The sequence below is a fragment of the Pelobates fuscus genome, chromosome 5, assembly GCF_036172605.1.
Source record: "Pelobates fuscus isolate aPelFus1 chromosome 5, aPelFus1.pri, whole genome shotgun sequence".
Lineage (NCBI taxonomy): Eukaryota > Metazoa > Chordata > Amphibia > Anura > Pelobatidae > Pelobates > Pelobates fuscus.
Genome location: NC_086321.1, coordinates 329,001,181 through 329,027,216, shown reverse-complemented (window position 1 = coordinate 329,027,216; position 26,036 = coordinate 329,001,181). Strand labels below are relative to the sequence as shown.

Here is a 26,036-nt window from a genome sequence, read left to right as displayed (position 1 = left end):
CAAAAGAGAAATTCCAAAGCAGGGACAAAAGTTTTCACAGAGTCAAATCAAACCGGAGAAGAACAGAGAAAAGTAGAGGTGAGAAAAGGTTGGTAACTGTGAGTAAGAAAATAAAGGAATAAAAGCTTGGAAGAGTTTTGTTGGGAATGAAGATATTTATAGAACAGAGCATAAAAGATACTGACGTGCAAGAAATGAAAGACAAAATAAAGAAGAGCATTTTATGGAGGCTACTCAATTTTAATACACAAAATTAAGGCTTGCGTTCAAACTCCCATTACTCTTGGCCGGCAAGTAACTTTTTTTATTTGTTCCATCTATTTGGGCTAAATAATACTATAGCTCTTGCTGCTGCCCAAGAGCAGAGCCATCTATTATGTTAATACGACCTTGGGCAAAGCAAATCTTGGGCCCCCTGTACCCTGCCAGCCCACCAGCCCCCACTCCCTGGTGTGCAATCACACATTTCACCCTCATGCAGTATGGGAACTAAAGTAGAGAGCTGCAAGACATACTTACACAAACATATACACTTGCATACATACTGATACATACACACAAACATACTGACATACATATATTCACCGACAGATATATTGACACACACATACATACGGACACACACACAAACATACGGACACACACACATATACTGACAGACAAACTGACAGACATGCTGACACACTAACACACATACTGACAGACATACTGACACACACAGACATACATACTGACACACACAGACATACATACACACATACACACTGACAAACACAGACACATAACTGACAGACATACTGACACACAGAGACAATAATAGACATACTGACACACACACACACACACACACACACACTGACAGGCATATTGACACACACACACTGACAGAAATACTAACACACACACTGACACACATTCACACACAATCACACATGCACAATTTACACTTTTAACATACCTCTCGTTTCCAACTTTGAAGGGTTCCTTCTCTGGTGTCCTGAGTGGTGGCTGAGGCTGTTTTGAGTTAGTGGCTGGCTCTCCCGGCCCAGCCCCCCTCCTCACTGCCTCCTTGATCTCTCCCACGAGGCTCTGTGTGTTCACTGGGAGGAAGTGACGCATGGCCGTCACTTCCTCCCAGCGCTGCCAAAAAGCATGGGACCGGTCGCTTACAAAGGTTCACCAGGTGGCCGTTAGTGCATGGGCCACCCGGTGGGCCTTCTTAGTGTGCGGGCCCCCGGCTGCACCGGGGGCCCATGGGGGGAAAAATAAATAGTAGAGGGCCGCAGGGCCCATGGGTATTGGCAGTTTGAGTGCAAGGCTTAATTGTGTGTGTTTGTATTTCTGTATTACTGCGTTATGTTACAGTGCTGCCGCCCAGTCCATGTGTACGTTATTAAGGGTTAATAAGTATGTAGGGGTTCATAAAAATACTCCTTTTTGTCTCATTAGAGATTTTGCCTTTTAGCTGAAAACAGCAGGGTAAATTGTTAGTATAGGACTCACCTAACAGGTTGGTCTTGAGGCGGCAGGTGAGCTTACACTTAAATGGCTAATTGAATGGCTAATTGAGTGGTATTAAAAACCTTCAAATTAATTAAATGTGCATAGGAATTTGGTGTGGTGCACAGGTTTTTGGTTTTACTCACAATTTTAGGAGACACAAACAGATGCTTTGGGGCAACAGGAGCCTTAGTCAATCTCAAATAGTTGGTCCAACTAAAATCCTCATCTTTATACCCTGTGAATAAAAGTGAAGTAGGCTAAGAACAGAGAACCACTAATGCTATTCTAGTTTAGAACTTCAAAGGGAATATGACAGCATTATACAAATATATACTGGGCCCATACAAACCATTGTCTGGAAATCTATTCACAAACAGAACTATATATAGGATACGAGGTCACGTTTTTAGACTGGAACAAATGAGATTTAGTCTAAGGAAAGTTTGTTTTACAGTAAGAACAATAAGGAAGTGGAATTCTCTGCCTGAAGAAGTGGTTTTATCAGAGTCTCTATTGATGTTCAAACAGCAACTGGATAAATACTTGCAAAAACAATATTCAAGGATATACTTTTTACATTGTGGGGTAATAGCTTCTTAATCCTAGGAGAGATCTGACTGTGATTCTGGGGTCAAGAAGGAAATGTTTTCCTAGTTTGTTGCAAAGTTGGAAGTGCTTCAAACTGGGTTTTTTCGCCTTCTTTTGGATCAACAGCAAAAAACACTTGTGAGAGGCTGAACTTAAAGGGACAATATAGTCACCAGAACAACTATAGCTTAATGTAGTTGTTCTGGTGAGTAGAATCATTACCTGCAGGCATTTTCATGCAAACACTGCCTTTTTCATAGAAAAGGCAGTGTTTACAATGCCCCCTAGAGACACCTCCAAGTGGCCACTCCTCAGTTGCTTCCTGGGGCAGTGCTGCACAGAAGGCAGCACTGCTATTCAGCGTCTCCACGCTCTGCATGGAGACGCTGAATTGTGTTCATAGAGATGCATTGATTTAATGCATCTCTATGAGGAGGTGCTGATTGGCGTTTGGCCACGCCTCCTTGCTGATTTCAGCCAATCTAATGCTTTCCCTGTGGGAAAGCATTGGATTGGCTAAAAATCGGCAATTCTGATGATTTCATCAAGGGTGCAGATCGGGGCGGGGCCAGGGCCGGGGGCGCTGGAAATAAGGAGAGTTTTAATTCCTTCTAAGGGGCTAAGGGATGCAAGCCACCTAAATAGTGGTTTTAACATTATAGGGTCAGGAATACATGTTTGTGTTCCAGACCCTATAGCTTTCCTTTAATGGACACATGTCTCTTTTCAGCCTATGTACCTATAACTATAACTATTCACATACAAGACTTGGAAAAAAAGAGCAAAGACAAAACAGACAGAAATCAAAATGTGAAGCTGTACAGCATAATAGAAAAGTGGAAACAAAACATTAACAAAGGCTCTAAGAAACAAAAACAAAAAAAAACAGGAAAAAGAAAAAACAATATAACAACATATGTTCTTTCCAATTACTAGGTACCTTTGGGGGGCTGTAATTTGTGTTCAGTTTTTTCACACCAGCCCGCTGGATGAATATCTGGTGAGTCAGCATTCACCCAAAAATCATGGCAGTCTGAATATCCATCAAAATGAAGCCTTATCCGAAAACCGCAAACCTGAGAGAAGGATAAGTAGAAAAGTTGTCATGATACTAAGCAAAAATGGATAAAGAGATGAGACAAAAAACTAAACAAGTTAACAGAAAGTCAAGTCAAACTGAATTTTCTTTTCATATGAAAATAACGCAAATGATTGCTTTCTTCTCTCCATAAATGTACTTATGGTCATGGGTAAATAAATCACAAAATAAATCATGAAGATATTACTGATAATCTATAAGCATTTTTTTCAGCAAGAAGTGCTCCCAGGGAACATCACTCATTTAATCTGTGTTAACTGGTCACTCCTAGTGAATTATACAGGCTGTGGATTCCACCTAGAGAACTTAGAACTTCTAGAGTTTCATCTGGAGCCTCTGGTATTTGGGTGAAACAGTTGAGATCAAAGTGAGCAGAAAGTGTTTCTTTATCTCCACTCTCTCCCCTATCCGCTCTATCCAATACATAGAAAAGGATGCCCTTTTCCAATTGGTCCAACCATATTTTGGAGAACCTTCTCGTTTCAGTAGTGGGAAATCTCTGAACAATGTAATTTAACACATTAGAGAAATTTTCATTTGCTTAGCTCAGAGATTTCCCATAGGAATCTGAAAACTCCAAGTAAAGGAACTGAAGAGCTCCTTGATGTGTTAAGTGTAACCTACACACAAATTCCATATGTCCGTTCTGTCACCACTTTTGACTGTGTTTTTCCAAACCTCTTACCTCAGCCACAGTCAGGATGAAGTACATGGAAGGGTGCTGAGGGTCTGTCCCCTCTAATTTCATGCCCACTTTAAATCCATTCTTATGCTGTGTCCCCAACTGCCACTGTAGAGATAAAGTCATAAGGCATTACAATGGCAATCTGTTTCCACACATCACCGATGAAGAACTCAACATTAATAAACAATGGTTATACTTTACATGTTTTTGCTTTTTTTTTTTTTTTCCAAGCATTTAATTTGGAATTGTCAATTTCCAGGGTAGAAGATATGCGTGTCAGGGTACTGTTTGACAGCAAGTGACATTTAGAATAATGGTATATTGTCATTATCTCTGTATAATTATCTTTTTGCAATTGTTTAACCTTTTGAAGTGTCAGTGAAGATGGCAATGTAGATCTTTACTTGTTGACATTTTTATAACATACGCATTTCACAGCTGTCGGGGTACATCAGGTTGGATGCAAAGTGCAGGCGAGGCTACTATTCACCTGTACTCTGTCTGTGCAGCCATCATATTGGCATTAGGATCCCACAGAGCCATAATCTTGAAAGACAGTCAGATTAGAGATATTTAGTGGGTTTTTTTTAACCGGCTCCTGTTAGCCAGCTTTAAAGGAATGAGATTTCTTACTATATCCATTTTGTCTATGTTTTGCTGCTGCATGTACAACTTAGTCTGAGAAAAGAGAGCTGTACTGCAGACCAAAACTTGGCCCAGATTTAACACTAAATATAAACTATGCTATTGGTAATGTGGAAGTACGGTACTCCTGAAGAGTACTACTGAGCAGATGTTTACTGAATAATCTACTTTCTTCCTGATCTACTAAACAGTGCAGTGGGGGTGCACTGAGGTAATGTAACTATTTTTTTAAATAAATCTTTATAATGAATTCAAAATTAGGAGGTAGGGAGCGGAGCTTAGCAGTCAAGCAGACCGGACACTATTCCCGGGTGCTCTGGCTCTATCTTGAGAAATAGACTGATTACTCTAACGTTGCCACCTTGATTCGACAACAACACGCTTTCCATCACATCTGCCAGCTGTGGACACTCATCGGATGCCTTTCCTATTTTTCCTGCTGGAAAAAAACACAAGCTGACAATCAAGGGCCTCCTGCACCTCCCTCCCGGCTAGAGTGCTGCGACCAGCGTCTGGTCTACTTCTGGAGCATCTTATCTATTACTTACTTGAGGGCCGTTCTCAGGTTCAGAACGCTCACACAATGGGATGTAGATCCCAAAAGCAACCAGCAGGTGCGTCTAATGACACACACGACATAGGCAATATTAAAATCCCGGGCATTCGGGACTCCACCTCGTCAGATGAAGTGGCTCATTATTTAAGGCATCTCACATGATGGATATTATTGCATCAACAAACCTCAAAAGGTTCCCTCAACAGCTTCCTTCTACGAAATTGTTTGATGTCAATTGCTCTTCGACAGAAGCGGCATCATGTCAGCATTGCAGGATAAAACACCTTATGCCTTCGAATCTTCAAATCTTACCTTCTTCCAAAACCTTTACAGATCCACACTACAGTAAAGGCAAGCTTTAGGCTTGTCACACGCCAACTCTGAGAATCAGAGGTGGAATACCGGTGGTCGGCACCAAGGTCCTTGACTGTCGACAGGGCTGGCTCTTTTTTCCAACTATCCTCTCCATTGGAGGCCACAGCCTTTCTACAGGCTCTAGGCCTTCACACATGGCATCCAGACTCTTTGGCCTTTTCTGCCTCGCATGGTTTATGGAGTATAACTCCATTTGTCCCAAGAGGGATTGAATTCTGTGACATGGGCACTGCCACAGTCTATATTTCATTTTCTGTTTGTTTTATTACTTATGGCTTATTCATTTTCCTAAGTTTTTTTTTCCTTCATAAATGTTACCTATACACTCATTATACCTTGGATATAAGTGTGTATGGCGCTTCCATTAACCTAGAACTCTAACATACATTCTCCCCCCCCCCCCCCCCCCCAAGGCTTCCTAGGCTAGGGGTTATATAACCCAGCAATTCCTAGATTTCCGCACAATGCAAGGCGAGTCTACTCCTCTTACACAACTAGTTTGTTCTGCATCTGGATCATAGTATTGCAGCTCACTGTTCTGTTAGTTATTTTTCACGTTTTGCTTGTTCATTAGACTTGCATTAGTGCTTTTTCAGATCCTATTTTCCTTTCCCTATTGAATGCTCTTATGTTATGTTAGGTAGTTATTTAATTTAAAAGAGACCGAGACCGGAATAACCTTTATGTGACTATGCATGCAATGTCACTTAGCACTATACACATGTTTTTATGTCTTAGCTTAGCTATTTCAGAAAATATGTCATTGTTTATGCTATACCATAACACTTCTAAATATAACTGTCTAGCAATGTCACCATTACAAAAACAGAATCTGTAATAAATGTACCTCAATAAAAAATTGATTGTCAAAATTATTATAATTTTTTTTTAAATTAGGAGGTAAATCACACTCCTTAGCTTCCCTTCCTCTTACACCTCAAACCCTCAGCATCAAAACGGGCAACACAGCTAGCTAATTTTAATTTGTCCTTCTCAGTCCTGCAGCACTGAAATTAAACATATAATATACATTCAAATCCATTAAATTACATTGTATTACCATAATGAGCCCCGTAAAAAAAAATATATATAAGGTATATAAGGTACAACAGGCCAATAGTGTTGTAGATAGGTAAAGGAAAGAATCAGTTGTGGTGTGCCGAAAACCGACTTGCAGATGAGTCTGTGGAAAAGAGCCCACCTAGGTTAGTGTGTAGGGGATGATTAATTTAAGGGAGAGGCGGAAGGTATCAACGTCCCATCCAAAGTCCTCCTGTCTCGTTGGTCAGATGAGTATAAATAGGCTGGCAAATTCCTTTCAGAACTTCAGGCTTAACAGGCTTTTCATATTTAAATATATAAAAAAAATACTATATAAAATTAAAAACAAACAATGAGTTCTGAAGCTGTTTTGGTGTACTTCTGGGACATAAGGTCACCTAAGTTGTCCCACATTCCCAGGCCACACAAACAGTCACCACAGCTAAAGAAGAAAAATCTAGATGATTAACAATGTAGGGGTGTATGCAATAAAGAGGCTTACAATCCCAAAAAACAAGAAGCATCTTTGATGGAGACCAGTTTAACCCCTTAAGGACCAAATTTCTGTAATAAAAGGGAATCATGACATGTCACACATGTCATGTGTCCTTAAGGGGTTAACAGCCTATTCGGGGAGTTATTTCAACTATTAAAATACCTAGTTGAAGAGACCTGTTTAACAGCTTAGAAACTAACAATATAATTGTGAGTCTGGATGAAACTGAAACCTCTGATTATTTGCATAGTAAATTTAAGCCTCCATGCCTTAAATCTGTATACAAATACAGTATAAATAAACTCCTCTCGTCTCTGAGGAAGAAAAAAAAACACTTGAGGAGTCTTTGTATTTTTTACAAAGACACCACATTGTGGCATGTCTGCTTGTCTGGAGGTGGCCTAGGTGGGAGCAGAAAGAAAGATATATTTACCTTCAACTGACCCTACTTGGCACTGCCATACTAATTCAACTTTTGCCAAATTCATCTTCATTGGTGTACTACTACTATTGCAAATGTGTGTCGGTAAATCATGGGGTCCCATAAAAATCTTCTGTTGATAATCTTGTGCATGTGCAAAAGCCAGTTCCCATGAGCCATCACGACTGACAGCTGATTTCAAACAGTGGCTGAAACATGTGACAAATTAGTCACTTTATCATTAGCATTTACATAGCGCCAAATATTGTAAGAAATTTCAACACAGTGAAAAAGAATGGGTTTCTCATAAAGATAAGCTCTTTTGGAAAAGCTCAAGACAGGAATATATAGCCCATCAGGAGGAAGATAAGTGGGCTTTATGAGTAGGACAGACCATTTGCCATAGCACTTAAGTGAAATTGTGTTCTCACAAAATATCAAAGACGTCTAGATGATTCTAATCAGATCAAGATAAGGTTTTAACTGTGTTTTAACTGTGATTTATATAAAGCATGATTTTAGGTGACATATTCAGACTTCTGATTATGTACATTGGGCCATGTCCTTCATGTCTACCTATCAGAAGAAGCCCCAGCACATATAATAATGATTATAAAGTATTTACCAGGCTATTAGCTCTCACTAGTTTTCAAGGATGTCCTGTGATCTCAATGACATTATTATCCAAACTAATGGTGCTCATTGTATTGACATTGCTCATTGTATTGTATTGTATTGTATGGAAGAATTAATAGCTGCGTTGATCTTGCCTTCAATCAAATCTGCAACTCAGATACTGCTGATGGAGATATAACGACTAAGTTATCTCACTGGTTATGAGTAGAAAGAGAAAAAAACGAAAAAGATCTGTCCCAATGTAATACTGAAAGGGATCAATTAAATACTTTATTGATAAACTAAAAAACTCACACAAACAAATGATAAGTCACTAAACTCTAATGTCTCAAGACAGAAAAAAACCGGGCATTAAACCCAAGCCGGGGGAGTAAAGAAGTTAAGCCCCCCCAGAGACAAGTCGCTACACAATCAAAGTAATGTGGTAGCAAACAATTAGCATACAATGTTGCTAATTAAATAGGTTGCAAAGAACACCAGCTGTCTGGAAAGAATGTATATATCGATACAGAATAACTCAATCTGTCAAGCTGCTGCAATGAATCTAAGATGCGCAGCACAGGGAGTACGATAGAAACCCAATAGCTACAAAATAAGTAGTTGATGTGTAACTGCGGCTAGTCGGTGAATGCCCCATATAAAAACAGAAATACTGCCCAGTCGCTATAATAACCGTTACTCAGCAATTAGTCACTGAAAAGGCATAGCCTGAACTGTAGGTACCCATAGAGGCACCTGGTGTATGTTACTTGTCAGTAAGTATTACAGAAAATCTTGAACTGTGCCTTCAAGGGCACCTGTCTGGAATCACAACTGACTAACTGTACTGAGAGGAAATAGAGTGACTAAATTGCCCTTGGAATAACGGAAAAGGGGGGGATAGATCAACTAAACTGTGCCTTCGTGGGCACCTATCTATAGAAGAAAGAGAGCTATACTGGACTCTAACTGGTAAGATTGCCAGAGGTACTGAGTCTACCAGGGTACTGGTGTAGCTACTCCACTAAACTGTGCCTTCAAGGGCACCTATCAGTATAAATAACGAGACTAGGCTAAGACTAAGTCTGATAAAGTAATCTGTAATACAAATCTAATACGGTCGTCAGCAGGGGGATCAAGGCTGTAGCGAAATAACTAGATAATGCACGGACACAGTAGCGCAGGAACATTAGGAGATCAAGCCGGATCCGATGTCAAAAGATCTCACTGGTTATGAACCAGTCCATGCTTGCAATAACAGACGGATGGACATAGAACAGCCCAGGCAGGGACGGATTTACATGTTAAGAGGCCTTTCTCTAGGCACTTTATTGATATAGGGGGAAATTTATCAATGAATGAGACAATAACAAAATGTTACAGGAACAGGTTGATGAGAACCCTGCTCAAACATTCTTACAGTCTAGAGGAAGGGAAATATGGTCCTGGGTCCAGATAGTCTTGGTGTTGATGAATGAAGGAAGGTCCATCCTGTGTATTTTTAATATGCATATATGATGTGATCTGGCTTGCCAAAACACACACAATCACACGGCTTACCCATCACTACAATGTCTGTTGGTATTGGCACATCCCCTAAAAATTTGAACCCAAGTCATTTTTATATAATCCATGGTTTTATATAATCCATGTATTGACACCATTGGTTAGTGTAAAAAATATTACGCAAGGACGTACATGTTCAGCATCAATAGAATTAACCAAGTTGATACGGCGTCAAAAAAACAATGGAAGGATGTCTGAGCACGGCATCCCTTGACGAGGACTGCTATGCTATGAAAAATTACGCACGTTCAGGGAGGTATAAGATTCAACTGCACGAAGAGGTCAGCATCATTTTGATGCCACAGTGACAGACGACATTAATTATAGTGTCATGGCGGCATCAATATGGAGAGGATTTCATGGTAGGTGCCTCACAAGGTGGCCAAGGTCTCTGAGCGCAATGGTTAGGATCTGGGTACTGCAAAGAGTTACTCATATAGACTTATTAACCCACTTCTAGTCTATTCATCTGTAAACCCACCCTTTGTCTGAACTAACTAAGCTCTCTGAATTCTCCTTGACTGTACTTCTTTTCTGATTTTCTCATGTTGGAGCTACCTTCTGCATTCCGAACTTCTACATTCCAAGCCCTAACAGATGTTGCCAAACGTAAATAGCAAACATACTAGGAGTCATAGGCAGAAGCAGGATTGGAACCGGTCTTGACTGAAGGAACAGTAACAGGATTTGGCTACTAGTATTGAGGGGAGTTTGACCGGGCCAGATTGAGCTACTGATGAAAGAAAGGACTACCAGGCAGCATTATCTAGACGGAGGCTGCCCTTGACTGCAATAAGACCAAAGACTTAATCTTGACAGAGTCACTTTGAACATGGAACACTGGAAACAAAACAGAACTTCTATACAAAGTGTATTCCACAACCGCTACGAGCTCCTGCTTAGCGTCTAAGTTCCTAACAGTAAAACCGAATAGGGCCTTAGACTGATGAGAAGGTGCGACTGTTGCAGAGCAATACTTAACTAATGAAAACTATAGTGGACACATGCCAGGAGTGCTTAATTTACTTGGGGACCTCCTTGGAAGTCACCTCCTTCACAATGGCCGGAAGTGTTTTGCATTAAAGGACCACTATAGTGCCAGGAAAACATACTTGTTTTTCTGGCACTATAGTGCCCTGAGTGTGCCCCATCCTCAGGGCCCCCCTCCCGCCGGGCTCTAGACGTGGAAGGGGTTAAATTTACCTATTTTTCCAGCGCTGGGCGGGGGACTCTTCTCCTCCTCCTCTTCTCCTCGGCTCAATGCCCATGCGTGGCACGAGCCGCGCGCGCATTCAGCCAGTCCATAGGAAAGCATTCACAATGCTTTCCTATGGACGCTGGCGTCTTCTCACTGTGAAAATCACAGTGAGAAGCATGGAAGCGCCTCTAGCAGCTGTCAATGAGACAGCTACTAGAGGCTGGATTAACCCATAGGTAAACATAGCAGTTTCTCTGAAACTGCTATGTTTACAGCAGGCAGGGTTAACCCTAGATGGACCAGGCACCCAGACCACTTCATTGAGCTGAAGTGGTCTGGGTGCCTATAGTGGTCCTTTAATTTAAATCTGGCCATTCAGGACTTAGCTCATTGGCTGAGAGCGATCAGCAGACACTTTCAACTAGTGAGCTGGCCCTTCACAGCAAGATTTAGCGCAAGAGAGCTAAAAAGAACTCAGCTCTCAATGGAGGAATGTGCCCAGCACTTAGTGGTACGCAGATAAGCTGTCAAATTGTTAAGAAACAGTTTGACTACTCACATTAGGGTGATGCCAGGGCACTGCTGACACCATAACCACTGCTATTCCTTTAAGTAAGGTTTTGTAATCAAGGTCTAGCTACATCTGTGTGCAGATTGCATATTTTGAGCAAATTTACACATGATTATTAAATTTAATTAACTAGGCACCAGAACTACTAGAGCTAGCTGGTGGCGGCCATTCGACAGACTACCTGGATGCAGCTCTGCAAAGATGCAGGAGACTAAAAGTAAGTAAACTGCTTTTTCAGCTTAATCAAGAGGGGAGGCATTATCAAAATAGTTAGTATAACACTTTAACATTAGGAATATAGGTTTGTATTTCTAACGCTAGAGTGTTCCTTTAAAAGTACAGTTTTTTTTTTATCTGTTATCTGCTATCCAGCAATCTACTATATATAGTTATATAAAAACCCACGTCTGCAACAAGTGGGAGGGTAGTGAGTTCAAACTATAATATGTATGGCATTGCATATGCCAGTGATGGTTAATTTTCAATTTGCAAATGTTTAACTATATTTCCTGTGACTGTTTGACTCTGCACCCAAGTATCCCTGACCCTTGGTCACCCCTATTCATTGTTTATGCACATTTCCAATGTGACCCCCCCACAAGCCTGCTGGAAAAAATACACCCATGGAAACAGTGGATGATGTTGCTACTGGAAACAAACATATGTTATTATGTTCTTTGGGAAACACATGAGCATGACATGTGACAATTCGGATGTTCCTGTTATATCACATTTTAAGATTGAACCTAAAACCAGTTCTTCCAGTACAGAAAATGTAACTGAAGTGTTTCATGTGTGAATAGTGTGTCCTTAGCACTTTTATAAATGAACCTTGTTACACTCCATGGCTGTCAATCAGACAACCAGTCCTTTTACTTCCTGGTTTGGTTAGATCAGTGGAGCTAAACTCAAGAGGCAGCAATGGTCCAGAGCCAGGGGCGTATTAGCCGCGAGGCAAACAAGGCATTTGCCTTGGGCGGCATTTTCCAGGGGGCGGCAAAAAACGCCGCCCCCAAATGCCCAAGGCAAATGTCTTGTTAGCCTTGCGGCTAACAGACATGCTGGGCTGGTTGCTGGTTGCTGGGCGGCCGGCGAGGGAGCTCTTCCCCTGAGCTCTCTGCTCAGCTCCCTCGCGCGCCGCCCGCAGAGTGAGACTGGGAGCCGGAATATGACGTCATATTCCGGCTCCGCCTCCCAGCCTCACTCTGCGGGCGGCGCGCGAGGGAGCTGAGCAGAGAGCTCAGGGGAAGAGCTCCCTCGCCGGCCGCCCAGCCTGCCCGCCAGTGCCGTCCTGCAGCCACTGGACCACCAGGGAATGGCAGAACCCCCCCACCCCCAGCATTCCCAAAGGTAAGGAGGCTGGGGGGGGGGGGGGAGTAAATAAAAAAAAAATGTGTTAATGTGAGTGTGTGTGTGTGTCTGTGACTGTGTGTGTCTGATAGTGTGTGTGTGTGTGTGTGTCTGTGACTGTGTGTGTTAGTGTGTGTGTGTGTGTGTGTCTGTTAGTGTGTGTGTCTGACTGTGTGTCCGACAGTGTGTGTCTGTTAGTGTGTGTGTCCGACTGTGTGTGTTTGTTAGTGTGTTTGTCTCACTGTGTGTGTCTGTTAGTGTGTGTGTGTGTCCGACTGTGTGTGTTTGTTAGTGTGTGTCAGACTGTGTGTGTTTGTTAGTGTGTGTGTCTCACTGTGTGTGTCTGTTAGTGTGTGTGTGTCCAACTGTGTGTGTTTGTTAGTGTGTGTGTCTGACTGTGTGTGTTTGTTAGTGTATGTGTGTCCGACTGTGTGTGTTTGTTAGTGTGTGTGTGTCCGACTGTGTGTGTTTGTTAGTGTGTGTGTCCGACTGTGTGTGTTTGTTAGTGTGTGTGTCTCACTGTGTGTGTCTGTTAGTGTGTGTGTGTCCGACTGTGTGTGTTTGTTAGTGTGTGTGTGTGTGTCCGACTGTGTGTGTCTGACTGTGTGTGTCTGTTAGCTAGTGTATGCGTATCTGTCAGTGAATGTGTGTGTATTTAGAAGGCGGGGCAGGGGGGAAGGGTTGGGTGGGGGTGGCGCGCGCGCGGGGAGGGGGGTGGCTGAGTTTTGTCCTGCCTAGGGCAGCACAAAACCAAGATACACCACTGTCCAGAGCACCTGCCTTACAAAGACTTTCTATTGAGTTGCATTGAGGAGTCTGTGATTGGACAGCCACAGAAAGTCTGGGCGGGGTTAGAAGAGGATGGCATGCAAAGGCTGCAGTCAAGACATTTGCCACTTTTGCAAGCTGTTTTTAGATCTACCCCAATGAAATGATGCATAATTAAAGGGAAACTATAGTGCCAGGAAGACACTAATGCTTTCCTATGGGGTTTGGATGACACTGGATGTCCTCATGCATGACGTCTATGGTCAGTTAGGCAACCAGAAGTCGCCTAACCACACGGAAGTCCCTCTAGTGCCTGTTTGGTAGACAGCCACTAGAGGCGGCGTTAACCCTGGCAGGTAATTATTGCGATTTATTAAAAACTGCAATAATTACCACTGTAGGGTTAAGGGACCGGGGACACAGCACCCAGACCACTTCAATGGGCTGAAGTTGTCTGGGTACCTACAGTGTCCCTTTAAATTTGGGTGTATTTCTACTACATAGTGATCTACATTTTTTTGGGGGGGGGCAGTAGAGTGAGTAAGACAGGGGGGGATGGTTAATCACACAGCATGAGATCCCTCAATAACATCAACTCCAAATGATGGGTGACAAGACAGCACGCAAATAAGAATAAACTATGACTGCTAGGGCCTGTACAGATCGCGTTACTGCCAATCGCCCCTTAGTGCAGTGCAATCATCCTCTCAGATTTATTTTTATTTAGACAATTTTTATTGCATTATTATTATTATAATTGAAAACACTTGGATAAAAAAAAACATTTTTATGACTGGAGATTTAGCACCATCTTGTGGCAATTTTTAATTATAGCATCATCTTTGATGCTATACTGCCACATCGTGGCGAATAATTGTTATTATTATATTTTTCTGTTTAACTTGGGAAGTGTCATCCAAGAAAGATCTCTGACTGCAAAGCCTCCAAAAAGTTGCCAAAAAGTTCACCCTGAAGATAAATATTTCAATTCAGAAAGTCTGAATTTCCTGCTAGGAAATCTTGATTTCCTACTTCTGGTGCAACTATCATAGAAAGCAGTTGACATGATCCCCTGGAACTCAATATTTCAAGGTTCTTCCAGTCCTCCTAAAGGCATACCTCCTGCATACCAAGATATTGCTAGTACTTGTAATGTATAATTCATATATTTGTCAATCACCTTCCCGCAGATTTTGGATACCCCCCATACGTATTCCTGTGTCAGCACAGGATGAAATAGATTTGTCTGAGAGAAGGACTTTTCTTTGAGAAGAAGAGAAATTTGAATGTAATCACTTATGCTCCGTGGGCTGGAACATCTGCTCCTTACCAGATATGGTCATACACTCCTTTGAGTTTAACCCCTTAAGGACACATGACATGTGTGACATGTCATGATTCCCTTTTATTCCAGAAGTTTGGTCCTTAAGGGGTTAAAGCCATTACTCAAATGGACAGGTATGCATCACACAGCCTGAAAAGCAGTTTCAACAAACCAGACTATGATAGAATATGTTAGTGAGGTTTTGCTGAATGCCTAAATAAGACAACTCAGTTGGTTAACACAACTATTGAGCTATATCAATGCTTGAGAAACTTGCTTGGAATCTGGGAACCAGCTAAAAACGTTAGGAGTCAGGTTTCACAATGTCAAAAATGTAATTCTTAAAGGGACACTATAGTCACCAGAACCATTACAGCCTAATGTAGTTTTTCTGGTGTCTGTAGCTTGTCCCTGCAGGATTTTCATTATAAACACTTCGGAGAAAAGGCAGTGTTTACATTGCTGCCTAGTAACACTTTTAATGACAGTCACTCAGACGGCCTCTTGAGCTGTGTCCTGGGTCCTACATTTAGTGTCTCCAAGCTCTGTATGGAGATGCTTAATGCTCCCCATAAAGATTCACTGATGCAATTCATCTCTATGAGGAGATGCTAATTAGCCTCCCAGTGTTTTCCTATGGGAAAGCATTGGATTGGTGGAAATCATCAAGATTGATGATTTCAGACATGGAGGCAGGGCCAGGGGCAGCTGCAACGAGACTGGCACGGCACTCACTGATTTGACACACACCGACAGACACACACACTGATTTGACACGCACACTGACAGACACACATTCTGATACTGCAACATTCACACACTGACACACAGCAGCACTCTTAAGAGCTGGAGTGCTGAAGATGTGTGTTTATATTTGTTCCTTTACATCTGTCAATAAATGTGTTCTCAAAAAAAAAAAATGTGAGCTAAGTTCCTTGAGTGCCCTGGAAGAGAATGTGTCTAAAATATGCATTGTTAATGTGAGGGGTGTAGAAGAGTATCCTATTTTTCCCATTAAGACATGAATGAGTTTCTCTGTAATAAAGCAATGTCAAATACTAATTTCGTGTATGATCCATTATTGTTTGTAAGTATGATTATTGTTCCTGTAATGTTGCACTAACTACAGAGGACAATGTTGTAGGAGCTTCTCACTAACAAACTTACCTCCCGAAAGAGATTCAGCGGCGCAGCAACACATTTCTGATCCTCAAGGTAGACCGTCCATGACCAGGACTCCCCGATCTCATCTCCTGAAACTGTGTGGACAAAGGTAAGGTAGAGGACAGCAACGAAAACAGTCAACAATAGTCACAAAGAAAATGAACATGACGTACGAGTCACATAATTACCACGTGTATCTCTCCGGAGCCAGTCCTCCCTCTCGGGGCTCCTAAGTTTGGACTCTTGACAGTCTCCTATAGGTTGTCGTTCTCTCTGCTTCTCCTATTCAGAAATGTCTTCAAGATACACATCTGACAATACTGTACACAACACAGCATCCTCCTAGAGCCATGTAGACTACACACTGCATCTTTTAATTGAGATTAAAGGATATTGCTATTGAATGATACCCTGCTAAATGCCCACTCTGCACCCCTGACAGAAAGTATTTACACCGTATGTAATTAACATTTATATGATATCTGTAAATAACACCAACTTCATATAAAAGTAGAACTGACTACGCAATGTCCCCTTCAATCAGTAATCTGTGTACACTATGTCCTTCAATCAGTAATCTGTATGCACAACATCCTTCATTCATTTATCTGTATACACCACAACCTTCAATCAATTATCTTTATACACAACATCCTTCCATCAGTAATCTATCCACACCTCATCCTTCAATCAGTAATATGTTCAAACAACATCCTTCCATCAGTAATCTGTATACACCTCATCCTTCAATCAGTAATCTGTATATATTGCATTCTTCAATCAATGATCTGTACACACAACATCCTTCCATCAGTAATCTGTATACACCTCATCCTTCAATCAGTAATCTGTATATATTGCATTCTTCAATCAATGATCTGTATACACAACATTCTTCAATCAGTAATCTGTATATATTGCATTCTTCAATCAATGATCTGTACACACCTCATCCTTCAATAAGCTATCTGTACACACAACATCCTTCAATCAATGATCTATATACACAACATTCTTTAAACAGTAACCTGTATACACTACACACTGCGTCTTTAAATCAGTAATCTGTGTACACTACATCCTTCAATTAGAAATTTGAACACTAAACAACGTATCTTTCAGTCGGTAATCTGTATTCACTATACACCTCATCTTTCAATCATTATATCCTTTAATCAGTAATCTATATACACTACAAATTGTATCCTTCAGTCGGTAATCTGTATACACTACACATAATATCATTCAATCAGTAATCTATATACACTACACATAATATCATTCAATCAGTAATCTATATACACTAAACATTCTATCCTTCAATCAGTAATCTATATACACTACACATAATATCATTCAATAATATCATTCAATCAGTAACCTGTATACACTACACATTGTATCCTTCAATCAGTAATCTATATACACTACAAATTGTATCATTCAATCAGTAATCTATATACACTAAACATTCTATCCTTCAATCAGTAATCTATATACACTACACATAATATCATTCAACCTGTAATCTATATGCACTACACATTGTATCCTTCAATCGGTACTCTGTATACACTACACAGTTTCTTTCAATCAGTAATCTATATACACTACAAATTGTATCCTTCAGTCGGTAATCTGTATACACTACCCATTGTATCCTTCAATCAGTAATCTACATACACTAAACACTGTATCCTTCAATCAGTAACCTGTATACACTACACATTGTATCCTTCAATCAGTAATCTACATACACTAAACACTATATCCTTCAATCAGTAACCTGTACACACTACACGTTGTATCCTTCCATCAGTAACCTGTATACACTACACATTGTATCCTTCAATCAGTAACCTGTACACACTACACACTGTATCCTTCAATCAGTAATCAATATGTATTACATTCAGCATGTCACACCTGCGGCCCACAATGAATATATTTGCGGCCCACCTTCCCTGGGGCCACTTTGTGCTGTGGCTACCAGCCTGTCTGATTATTGTCTTCCCTCCCATGGTCACAAGAGAGCAGAGTGGCTGGCTTTCTGCTGAGCAAAGAGTGTTGGATGAGGGAGGGCAGTGTATTACATTAGAGTGGAAGGAGGAGGGGCAGTGTATTAGAATGGGTGGAGGGGGAAGGGTAGTGTATTAAATTAGAGGGGTGACAGTGGGGCAGTGTATTAGATCAAGGGGCAGTGCATTAGATTGGGTGGAGGGGGCAGTGTATTAGAATGAGGGCAGAGGCAGTGTATTAAACTGGGTGGAGGGGCAGTGTATTAGATTGGGTGGAGGGGGCAGTGTATTAGAATGAGGGCAGAGGCAGTGTATTAAATTGGGTGGAGGGGGGGCAGTGTATTAGATGGATTGCAGTGTATTAGAATGGGGGGAGGATGCAGTGTATTAGATGGATTGCAGTGTATTAGAATGGGGCAGTGGGCAGTGTATTAGATGGAAGGCAGTGTATTAGAATGGGGGGAGGGGGCAGTGTATTAGATTGGGTCTGCATGAAGGAGCTGAACGCTCCCCATGGAGATGCTGATTGGCCGCGCAGCTCTTTGCCACACATGCACAATAGCCTCCCAATGCTTTCCTATGGGAAACCATTGGATTGGCTGAAATCATCAAGCTTGATGATTTCAGCCAAAGTGAAGAAGACACTCATAGGACTTTAAAATCAACAAGATAACGTAATTTGTTTTATTATAGTTGTGAAACAGCATACATTGACCATTTCAGTCCCATTACCAAACTTTTCTTAATATGTCAAGGTATTTGGACTGACCATTGGTTATATGCAAATGCGGTCTCCTTAAAATAAATTTGCTCTTTTGTTTACTTTGAAGCTCTACGAGCGTGAGGACGTCCAGTGTCAGTAAGGCAACTTCTTTACTGTACTTTTAGAAAAAAACTAGGTTTTTTTTATAAAAACGTAAGTTTTTGTTTTTTTGCGGCCCACATAAACTTAAACCTTGTTTACTTGGCCCGTGTTAGCCTTTGAGTTTGACATGCTTGCACTACATCCTTCATTCTGTAAACTGTATACACTATACACCTGATTCGTCAACCAGTTATCTGCATACATTACATGATGTATCCTTCAATCAGTAATCTGTATACACTATACACCTGATCCTTCAATCAGTTATCTGCATACACTACATAATACATCCTTCAATCAGTAATCTGTAAATACTATACACTTTCTGGTAAAAGTCCTGGTCATGTAGTAGTACATGCACAGAAAGAGGTTGTATTTGGCAATTATTAACAACCTCCTTCATTACACTTTGCAGACATAAGAAATATAGTAACAACAAGCAAACAATTCTGTTCTCACCAGTTGGTCAAGCTCCGACTCTGCTGGACTTTGATATTCCTTGGGTCTCCGTTTCTTGACTGGTTTAGGGACCTCGCTGCTAACCCCAAAACTTGGTAATGTCTCCAGAATTAGGGACTTGCTGTGGACACCACAGAAACCAGGGACAGGGTGACACTGACTTCCTTACGCCTTATCCAAGTCACACTGACATGCAACTCTCAGACTTACCTTTCTCTAAAGTGACAGATATCACCGCAGGTCTCACATGTGCCTCCTACCATGTGGCGACAACCACAAGTATCACACAAACACATGGAGGGGTCAACAATGGGACTGTCTCTCCCCTCAGAATCTGTGAAGAAACAGAAATTCTCAGTGACACAGGAACTCAAACACACAATCTACAAGAAACAAGTTCTGCAAGCCACATGTGCAATACTACTAAATAAAGTGTGTTATGTACACCTTGATAAGGCGCCTTTGTGTCATTATCTTTGGGCTCATCAGGGGTCTCTTCTTTGGGGGTTTTGGGAAGCTCCTCTTTGAGATCCAATCGGCTGACACGGAACTGTAATGGAACAAACAAAAACGTTCAGGCTACAGGGCATAGAAATACTATTGTGTAACAGTAATAAGCAAAATATTTTGGCCAGTGATGAAATTGAACCAAAAATCAAGTCAATGATGCACAACTATGGGAAACCCACATCTAGACAACTTCCACAGACAACAACATTAACAAAAACTATGCTAGCAAAGCTCTAAAGTGACAATAATGTGATGGGCACTCCATTCAAGCAAAACGAGGGATTATGATTTGTAAAATCATTCTGCACCAACAACAAAGGTTATGGAACACTGATTACCCAACAGTCAAACAAGAATGAAAGAAAAATGGTTGCTTGCTATGGAGAATGTAAGCTATGACATATTGAAAACTAGTTAAGCCAAAACATAGAAAGATAAAGTATGCATGCTTAGAGCATTTTATTGTTTCACGTGCATTATTCAATTTTGTGGCTGTTTTTGGTTTATTATACTGAACCATTTATTACACGGGCATCCTAAGTTTGTCGAATCAATCTCCACCCAGTACAATCGTTGAGAGCAGTGTGTTGTGCCCTGTGTTCCCACATAATCTACATATCCTGTGTCATTTTCCAGCACATATTGTGTTAATAATGTGGTAAGATAAACCGTGTTGAACTTGCTGATAATATTAAGTTTCCATACTCGTAGGCAGGCAATTATAGTGCAGTAGAAAGCCACCTGTCCCCTGACCTTCATTCAGATGGTTACCTGCTTGGCAATGTTATTTTATTTTGATTGGTTTGAGACTTCTCCATACAAAGATAAGTATACAAAGCATTTTTGGCAAAGTTGAACCCCACTCATCCACAACCTATTTCGGTCCACACTCTGCATAGTACTCATTTGAAGTTCTGAACGCCATTATTTCCATTTCAGGAGATCAAGCTAAAGTTTGTCTATTTCCTTTATGAGATTCTGTAGACACAGTCGATACTTTTAGAGAAATAAATATATAATTGATAAGCATTGGCACCTTTTGAAAAAAGATAGAGAATTAGTTAATATAATTCCAAATAAACCTGCTGTTACGTTCAGAAGAGCCCCTAATTTAAAACGAATGTTAACTTTTAATCATCCCAAGGCAGAAATACCTAAAACGTTTTAAACTAATAATAAAGAAGGCTTTTACTCTTGTGGTAAGTGTGTAGGCTGCAAATGTAGCGAAAATAGGTTGTATAAACTATAAATAAGTTTAAAACAAAATACAAGCAAGATGATTTTTATATTAAAGATTTTATTACTTGTTTTAGTAGAAATGTTATTTATCTTTTAATTTGCCCATGTGGGCTACAATACGTTGGCCGAACTATTCGCCCCCTTCATAAACGTATTTATGAACACGTCAATAATATTAAAAAAGGCTTTGAACAACATAGTGTGTCTGCACATTTTAAAAGATGTCATAACAAGGACCCTAGTGGACTAACCTTCTTAGGGATTCAAACTGTGAGAAAATGATGGGGAGGAGGAAATTACATTTTAGACATAGGGAAAGAAGAGATGAGATGGGTACACAGATTACAAACTTTACAACCCAAAGGATTAAATATTGAATTTGATTTGTTGAATTTTTTGTAATATATTTGTAAAATGATTTTCTCTTCTCTCTTCCCCCTTTTTTTCGAGTAGGTGACATGTATAGTTCTGTATTAGTATGTTTATGGATTCATTTTTTTAAATTACTTTATTTTTTAAATTCATATATATATATGTTCTTAGAGTTTTTATATAAGTGTCTAGTGTATTTTTTGTAACTATTGCTCCTGGTCAATTGGTTTTTGACAATATGAGATATTCTTCTAATATTATAAGATCTGGAATATATTTTGGTGTTTAATGAATTGTATTTTAACTATGTAACCCCCCCCTTTTTTTGTTGTTTTTTTTTTTGTTTTTATATCCAAGAATGAGATATTTAGGCAATAAGCCTTTCCAAACCCTCACTTATAGACTCAGTATATACCTATGAGGGTTTAGAAAAAAATATGTTCTTTGTTTGTTCACTATAAGAATTATGCCGTGCTATTTTTAATATTGTCATTTTTCAATTTGACTTGATCTTGAATCACATTGGATTGTGCAGGAATGTGTGTGTGTAAATATTTGATACGTATCCAAGAAAGACGTTTAGGCGATATGTACTTTAAAGTTTTTATAATAAGATTAATTTAAGGACTTTCTGAATCAAAACCAATCATCTCAAATGCTACTAATTACAAATCAATGGAATGGATATAAATTCACATAGAGAGTAGACCCAGAAACATGATCCGAAGAAGCCATCCAAACGAAATACGTCATCACGCTGTCAGACGCACGACGTCAGGACGCACCGAGTGAGCCCTTTGGAAGCCTTGTGCCGTGTTCCAGTGCCCGAACATACTGCAGAAGTTCAACAAGGGTCTGAGGACTGGCCATACAAGGACGGAGCCAACGTGATTTTTATTGTATGCTGCTAATAAAGGTTTGAAAAATATCCAGCTGCTGTCCTGCCTATAATATCGTGGTCCTGCATTCTGATATTTTCTGGGCTATTACAGTGAGAGCAGACTTCTACTGCTCCACTTTTGTGAGTTGATTGGTTTATTTTTTATACCACTTCTTCGCTTTTTTGTCAGTTTTACACTATGTTTATTTTTCTTTCTTTTTATCTCCTCCGTTTTACCTCCTGAGTTATACAACATCTGGGAAGATATGCCCCCCCTTTTTTAAAAGTTCTCTATGTAAGTGCTTTGTATTTTTTTGCACTTTATTGTATCACTTGGTCACTTTGTTAAAACACTATATAGTGTATAAAGTTTTCACATTTGAAAAACGTTTTTGTATAAGTATATGCACATCAATGTATGCACTAATCACTTAAAGGCACAGCGCACTTTTTTCTTTTCTAACAGTCGATATTTTTATTCAAAGATTTCTTTTATTTTCTGTAGTCTTGGATTATGAACCCCGTTAGTTGTGTTAAGGTAAAGGGCATGGATTCTGTTTGAATTGAATTCTATTTGAAAGGGTGTATTGTTTTTACGATAAGATTATATTGCTACAAATTTCTATAAGATGTTTTGTATCAATTTATCTCTATCATTCTGTCATCACAAGTCTTATTGCACCCCATTTTCTGTGTGTAACTGACCTGTAATGATTTTTTTAAAAAGAGTCAAGTCATCACTATTTTTATAGAGCTCTCAGAACTCCAACCATGAGTTGACCAGTGCCACGCACCTTGTCTCGATTCCTTGATTTCACTGCTTACGGTTCCTCTTCCCTTATTTGACTTACACAGACCATGACTTTCATCTTATTTACTCTTCTGACATTTGGACTGTTAAAGGGACACTATAGTCACCAGAACTACAGCTTATTGAATTTGTTCTGGTGAGTAAAATCATTACCTTCAGGCTTTTTGCTGTAAACATTGTCTTTTCAGAGAAAATGCAGTGTTTACATTACAGCCTAGTGATATCTTCACTGGCCACTCCTCAGATGGCTGCTAGAGATCCTTCCTGGGTCATGGCTGCCTAAAATACATCCAAACATTCAGTATCTCCTCCCTCTGCATGCAGACACTGAACTTTCCTCATAGAGATTCATTGATTCAATTCATCTCTATGAGGAGATGCTGATTCACCAGGGATGTGTTTGAATCATGCTGGCTCTGCCCCTGATCTGCCTCCTTGTCAGTCTCAGCTATGGAGAAGCATTGTGATTGGATCAGGCTACTACTTCTGATGATGTCAGTAGACTGCTGTTTTTTTCTGAGGCAGACAGGGCAGAGCCAGCAGCTTCAGGCTTGAATACAGTCAGATTTTTACTATATATATGGAGGCATGAGGGGTCCAGGGGGCTAGCTGGTGGTTTTAACACTATAAGGTCAGGAATACATGTTTGTGTTCCTGACCCTATAGTGATCCTTTAACTACTTTTCTGGATTTCCATTGGTGGTATTGTTCACTACTAGGATCTGTCTCCATCTTCAGCCACCATAGATGGCATATTTTTTTTACTTGGGCTCCAGCAACAAAACTATAGACCATGAAGGCCACCTTACACTATATTAGGCTACCTTGTTGAGCAAACAAGTAAACTCATCATCATAATTGTGTAGACTAGATGGGCCAATATCATGTTCTATGCTTTCATATACTGAGTGTATGTCACATTGCCTGTCAATGCTACCAAGGTTTTCTCCACTATCCGTGCTTTAATTTTGACGATTAACACTCCCAAATCATGTTAATACAGTGGGGGGAAAAAAGTATTTGATCATCGAGATCTTTGGCATCAACTCAACTGGCCGTCTTTGGAGGAGGAGAAATGCTGCAAGAACACCATCCCCACCGTCAAACATGGAGGTGGAAACGTTATGCTTTGGGGGTGTTTTTCTGCTAAGGGGACAAGAAAACTGCACCGCATCAAAGGGACAATCGACGGGTCCGTGTACCGTCAAATCTTGGGTGAGAACCTCCTTCCCTCAGCCACGGCATTGAAATTGGGTTGTGGATGGGTATTCCAGCATGACAATGACCCAAAACACACAGCCTAGGCAACAAAGGAGTGGCTCAAGAAGAATCACATTAAGGTCCTGGAGTGGCCTAGCCAGTCTCCAGACCGTAATCCCATAGAAAATCTGTGGAGGGAGTTGAAGGTTCGAGTTGCCAAACATCAGCCTCCAAACCTTAAAAACTTGGAGAGGATCTGCAAAGAGTAGTGGGACAAAATCCCTCATGAGATGTGTGCAAACCTGGTGGCCAACTACAAGAAACGTCTGACCTCTGTGATTGCCAACAAGGGTTTTGCCACCAAGTACTAAGTCGAAGGGGTCAAATACTTATTTCACTCATCGACATGCAACTCAATTTATAACTTTTTTGACGTGTTTATCTGGATTTGTTTTTTGTTATTCTGTCTCTCACTGTTAAAATACATCTACCATTAAAATTATAGACTGATCATTTCTTTGTCAGTGGGCAAATGTTCAAAATCAGCAGGGGATCAAATACTTTTTTCCCTCACTTAATATAGTCCATTAGCGTCTCCATAAAATAAAGTTGCATAGACGTTCTGGAGTTGCAATATTTTACCTTTATGAACTTTGTTGGTTGTGTTATGGCAAAGAGGATGGATTTTGTTTGAACTGAGTTCTATTTGAAAGGGTAGATTGTTTATATCATTGTCTACACTTGGTTTGCACCCTTTTATGGTTATTTATAGATTGTGCTTTGTTTTCAGGTGTTTTTTATAGGCCATACAAGTATTACAGCAATGTAAACTGACTGAAATATATACATGATCAGGGGCGGACTGACCACTCGGGCACATCGGTCATGGACCGAGGGCCCGAGGCAGCCAGGGGCCCGGCAGCACAGCCATGCTCCAGCTGGAGAGATCAGAGATCTCTCCAACTGGAATGGCAAAAATAAAATAAAAAATAATTTCCTTTAATAGGTTGCTGGGGCCCCTGATGCAGCGCAGGGCCCCAGCAACCTACCGCTTTTTAAATCTCCCCCCCCACCTTGCCCTCACATGAGACCTGGCAGCTTCACCAGCTCTCTGCCAGGTCTCCTTCTCCCTGTCCCGTGCGTGCGTCTCTGTGTGATGGGGCCAGGAAGTGACCTCACTTCCTGTACTCTCCTCTCACACAGAGCCCGATCAGCAGGGGAAGGAGCAGCAGCCAGGGAGACCAGAGGGAGCAGAGAGACAGGTAGGAACTACTCACCCCCTCCCTCCCTCTGTCACTGTCACCACCCTCCCTCTCTCTGTCACTGTCACCCCCCTCCCTGCCTTTGTCACTGTCACCACCCTTCCTCTCTCTGTCACTGTCACCCCTCTCTCTGTCACTGTCACCCCCCTCCCTCTGTCACTGTCACCCCCCTCCCTCTGTCACTGTCACCACCCTCCCTCTGTCACTGTCACCCCCCTCTCTCTGTCACTGTCACCCCTTCCCTCTGTCACATTCACCTCCCTCCCACTGTCACCCCCCTCTCTCTGTCACTGTCACCCCCTCCCTCTGTCACTGTCACCTCCCTCTCTCTGTCACTGTCACCCCCTCTCTCTGTCACTGTCACCCCCTCTCTCTGTCACTGTCACCACCCTCCCTCTGTCACTGTCACCCCTCTCCCTCTGTCACTGTCACCCCCCTGCCTCTGTCACTGTCAC

The 26,036-nt window shown here is 41.0% G+C and overlaps 2 protein-coding genes across 2 annotated transcripts in view; both read right to left on the bottom strand.

Moving 5' to 3' along the window:
* SGK2 (serum/glucocorticoid regulated kinase 2) overlaps positions 1-26,036 on the bottom strand; it is a 538,190-nt gene that overhangs the window by 45,266 nt on the left and 466,888 nt on the right. The gene's annotated exons all lie outside the window — the stretch shown is intronic.
* Positions 1-26,036, bottom strand: part of L3MBTL1 (L3MBTL histone methyl-lysine binding protein 1) — a 41,956-nt gene that overhangs the window by 12,022 nt on the left and 3,898 nt on the right. The window contains exons 4-11 of the mRNA XM_063455690.1: positions 19,755-19,857; positions 19,518-19,641; positions 19,308-19,428; positions 16,154-16,247; positions 15,969-16,060; positions 3,876-3,980; positions 3,032-3,167; positions 1,647-1,738 (exon numbers count right to left, since the gene is read on the bottom strand). Coding sequence (XP_063311760.1) covers positions 1,647-1,738; positions 3,032-3,167; positions 3,876-3,980; positions 15,969-16,060; positions 16,154-16,247; positions 19,308-19,428; positions 19,518-19,641; positions 19,755-19,857 — 867 coding nt within the window. The remainder of the gene's footprint in view (positions 1-1,646; positions 1,739-3,031; positions 3,168-3,875; positions 3,981-15,968; positions 16,061-16,153; positions 16,248-19,307; positions 19,429-19,517; positions 19,642-19,754; positions 19,858-26,036) is intronic.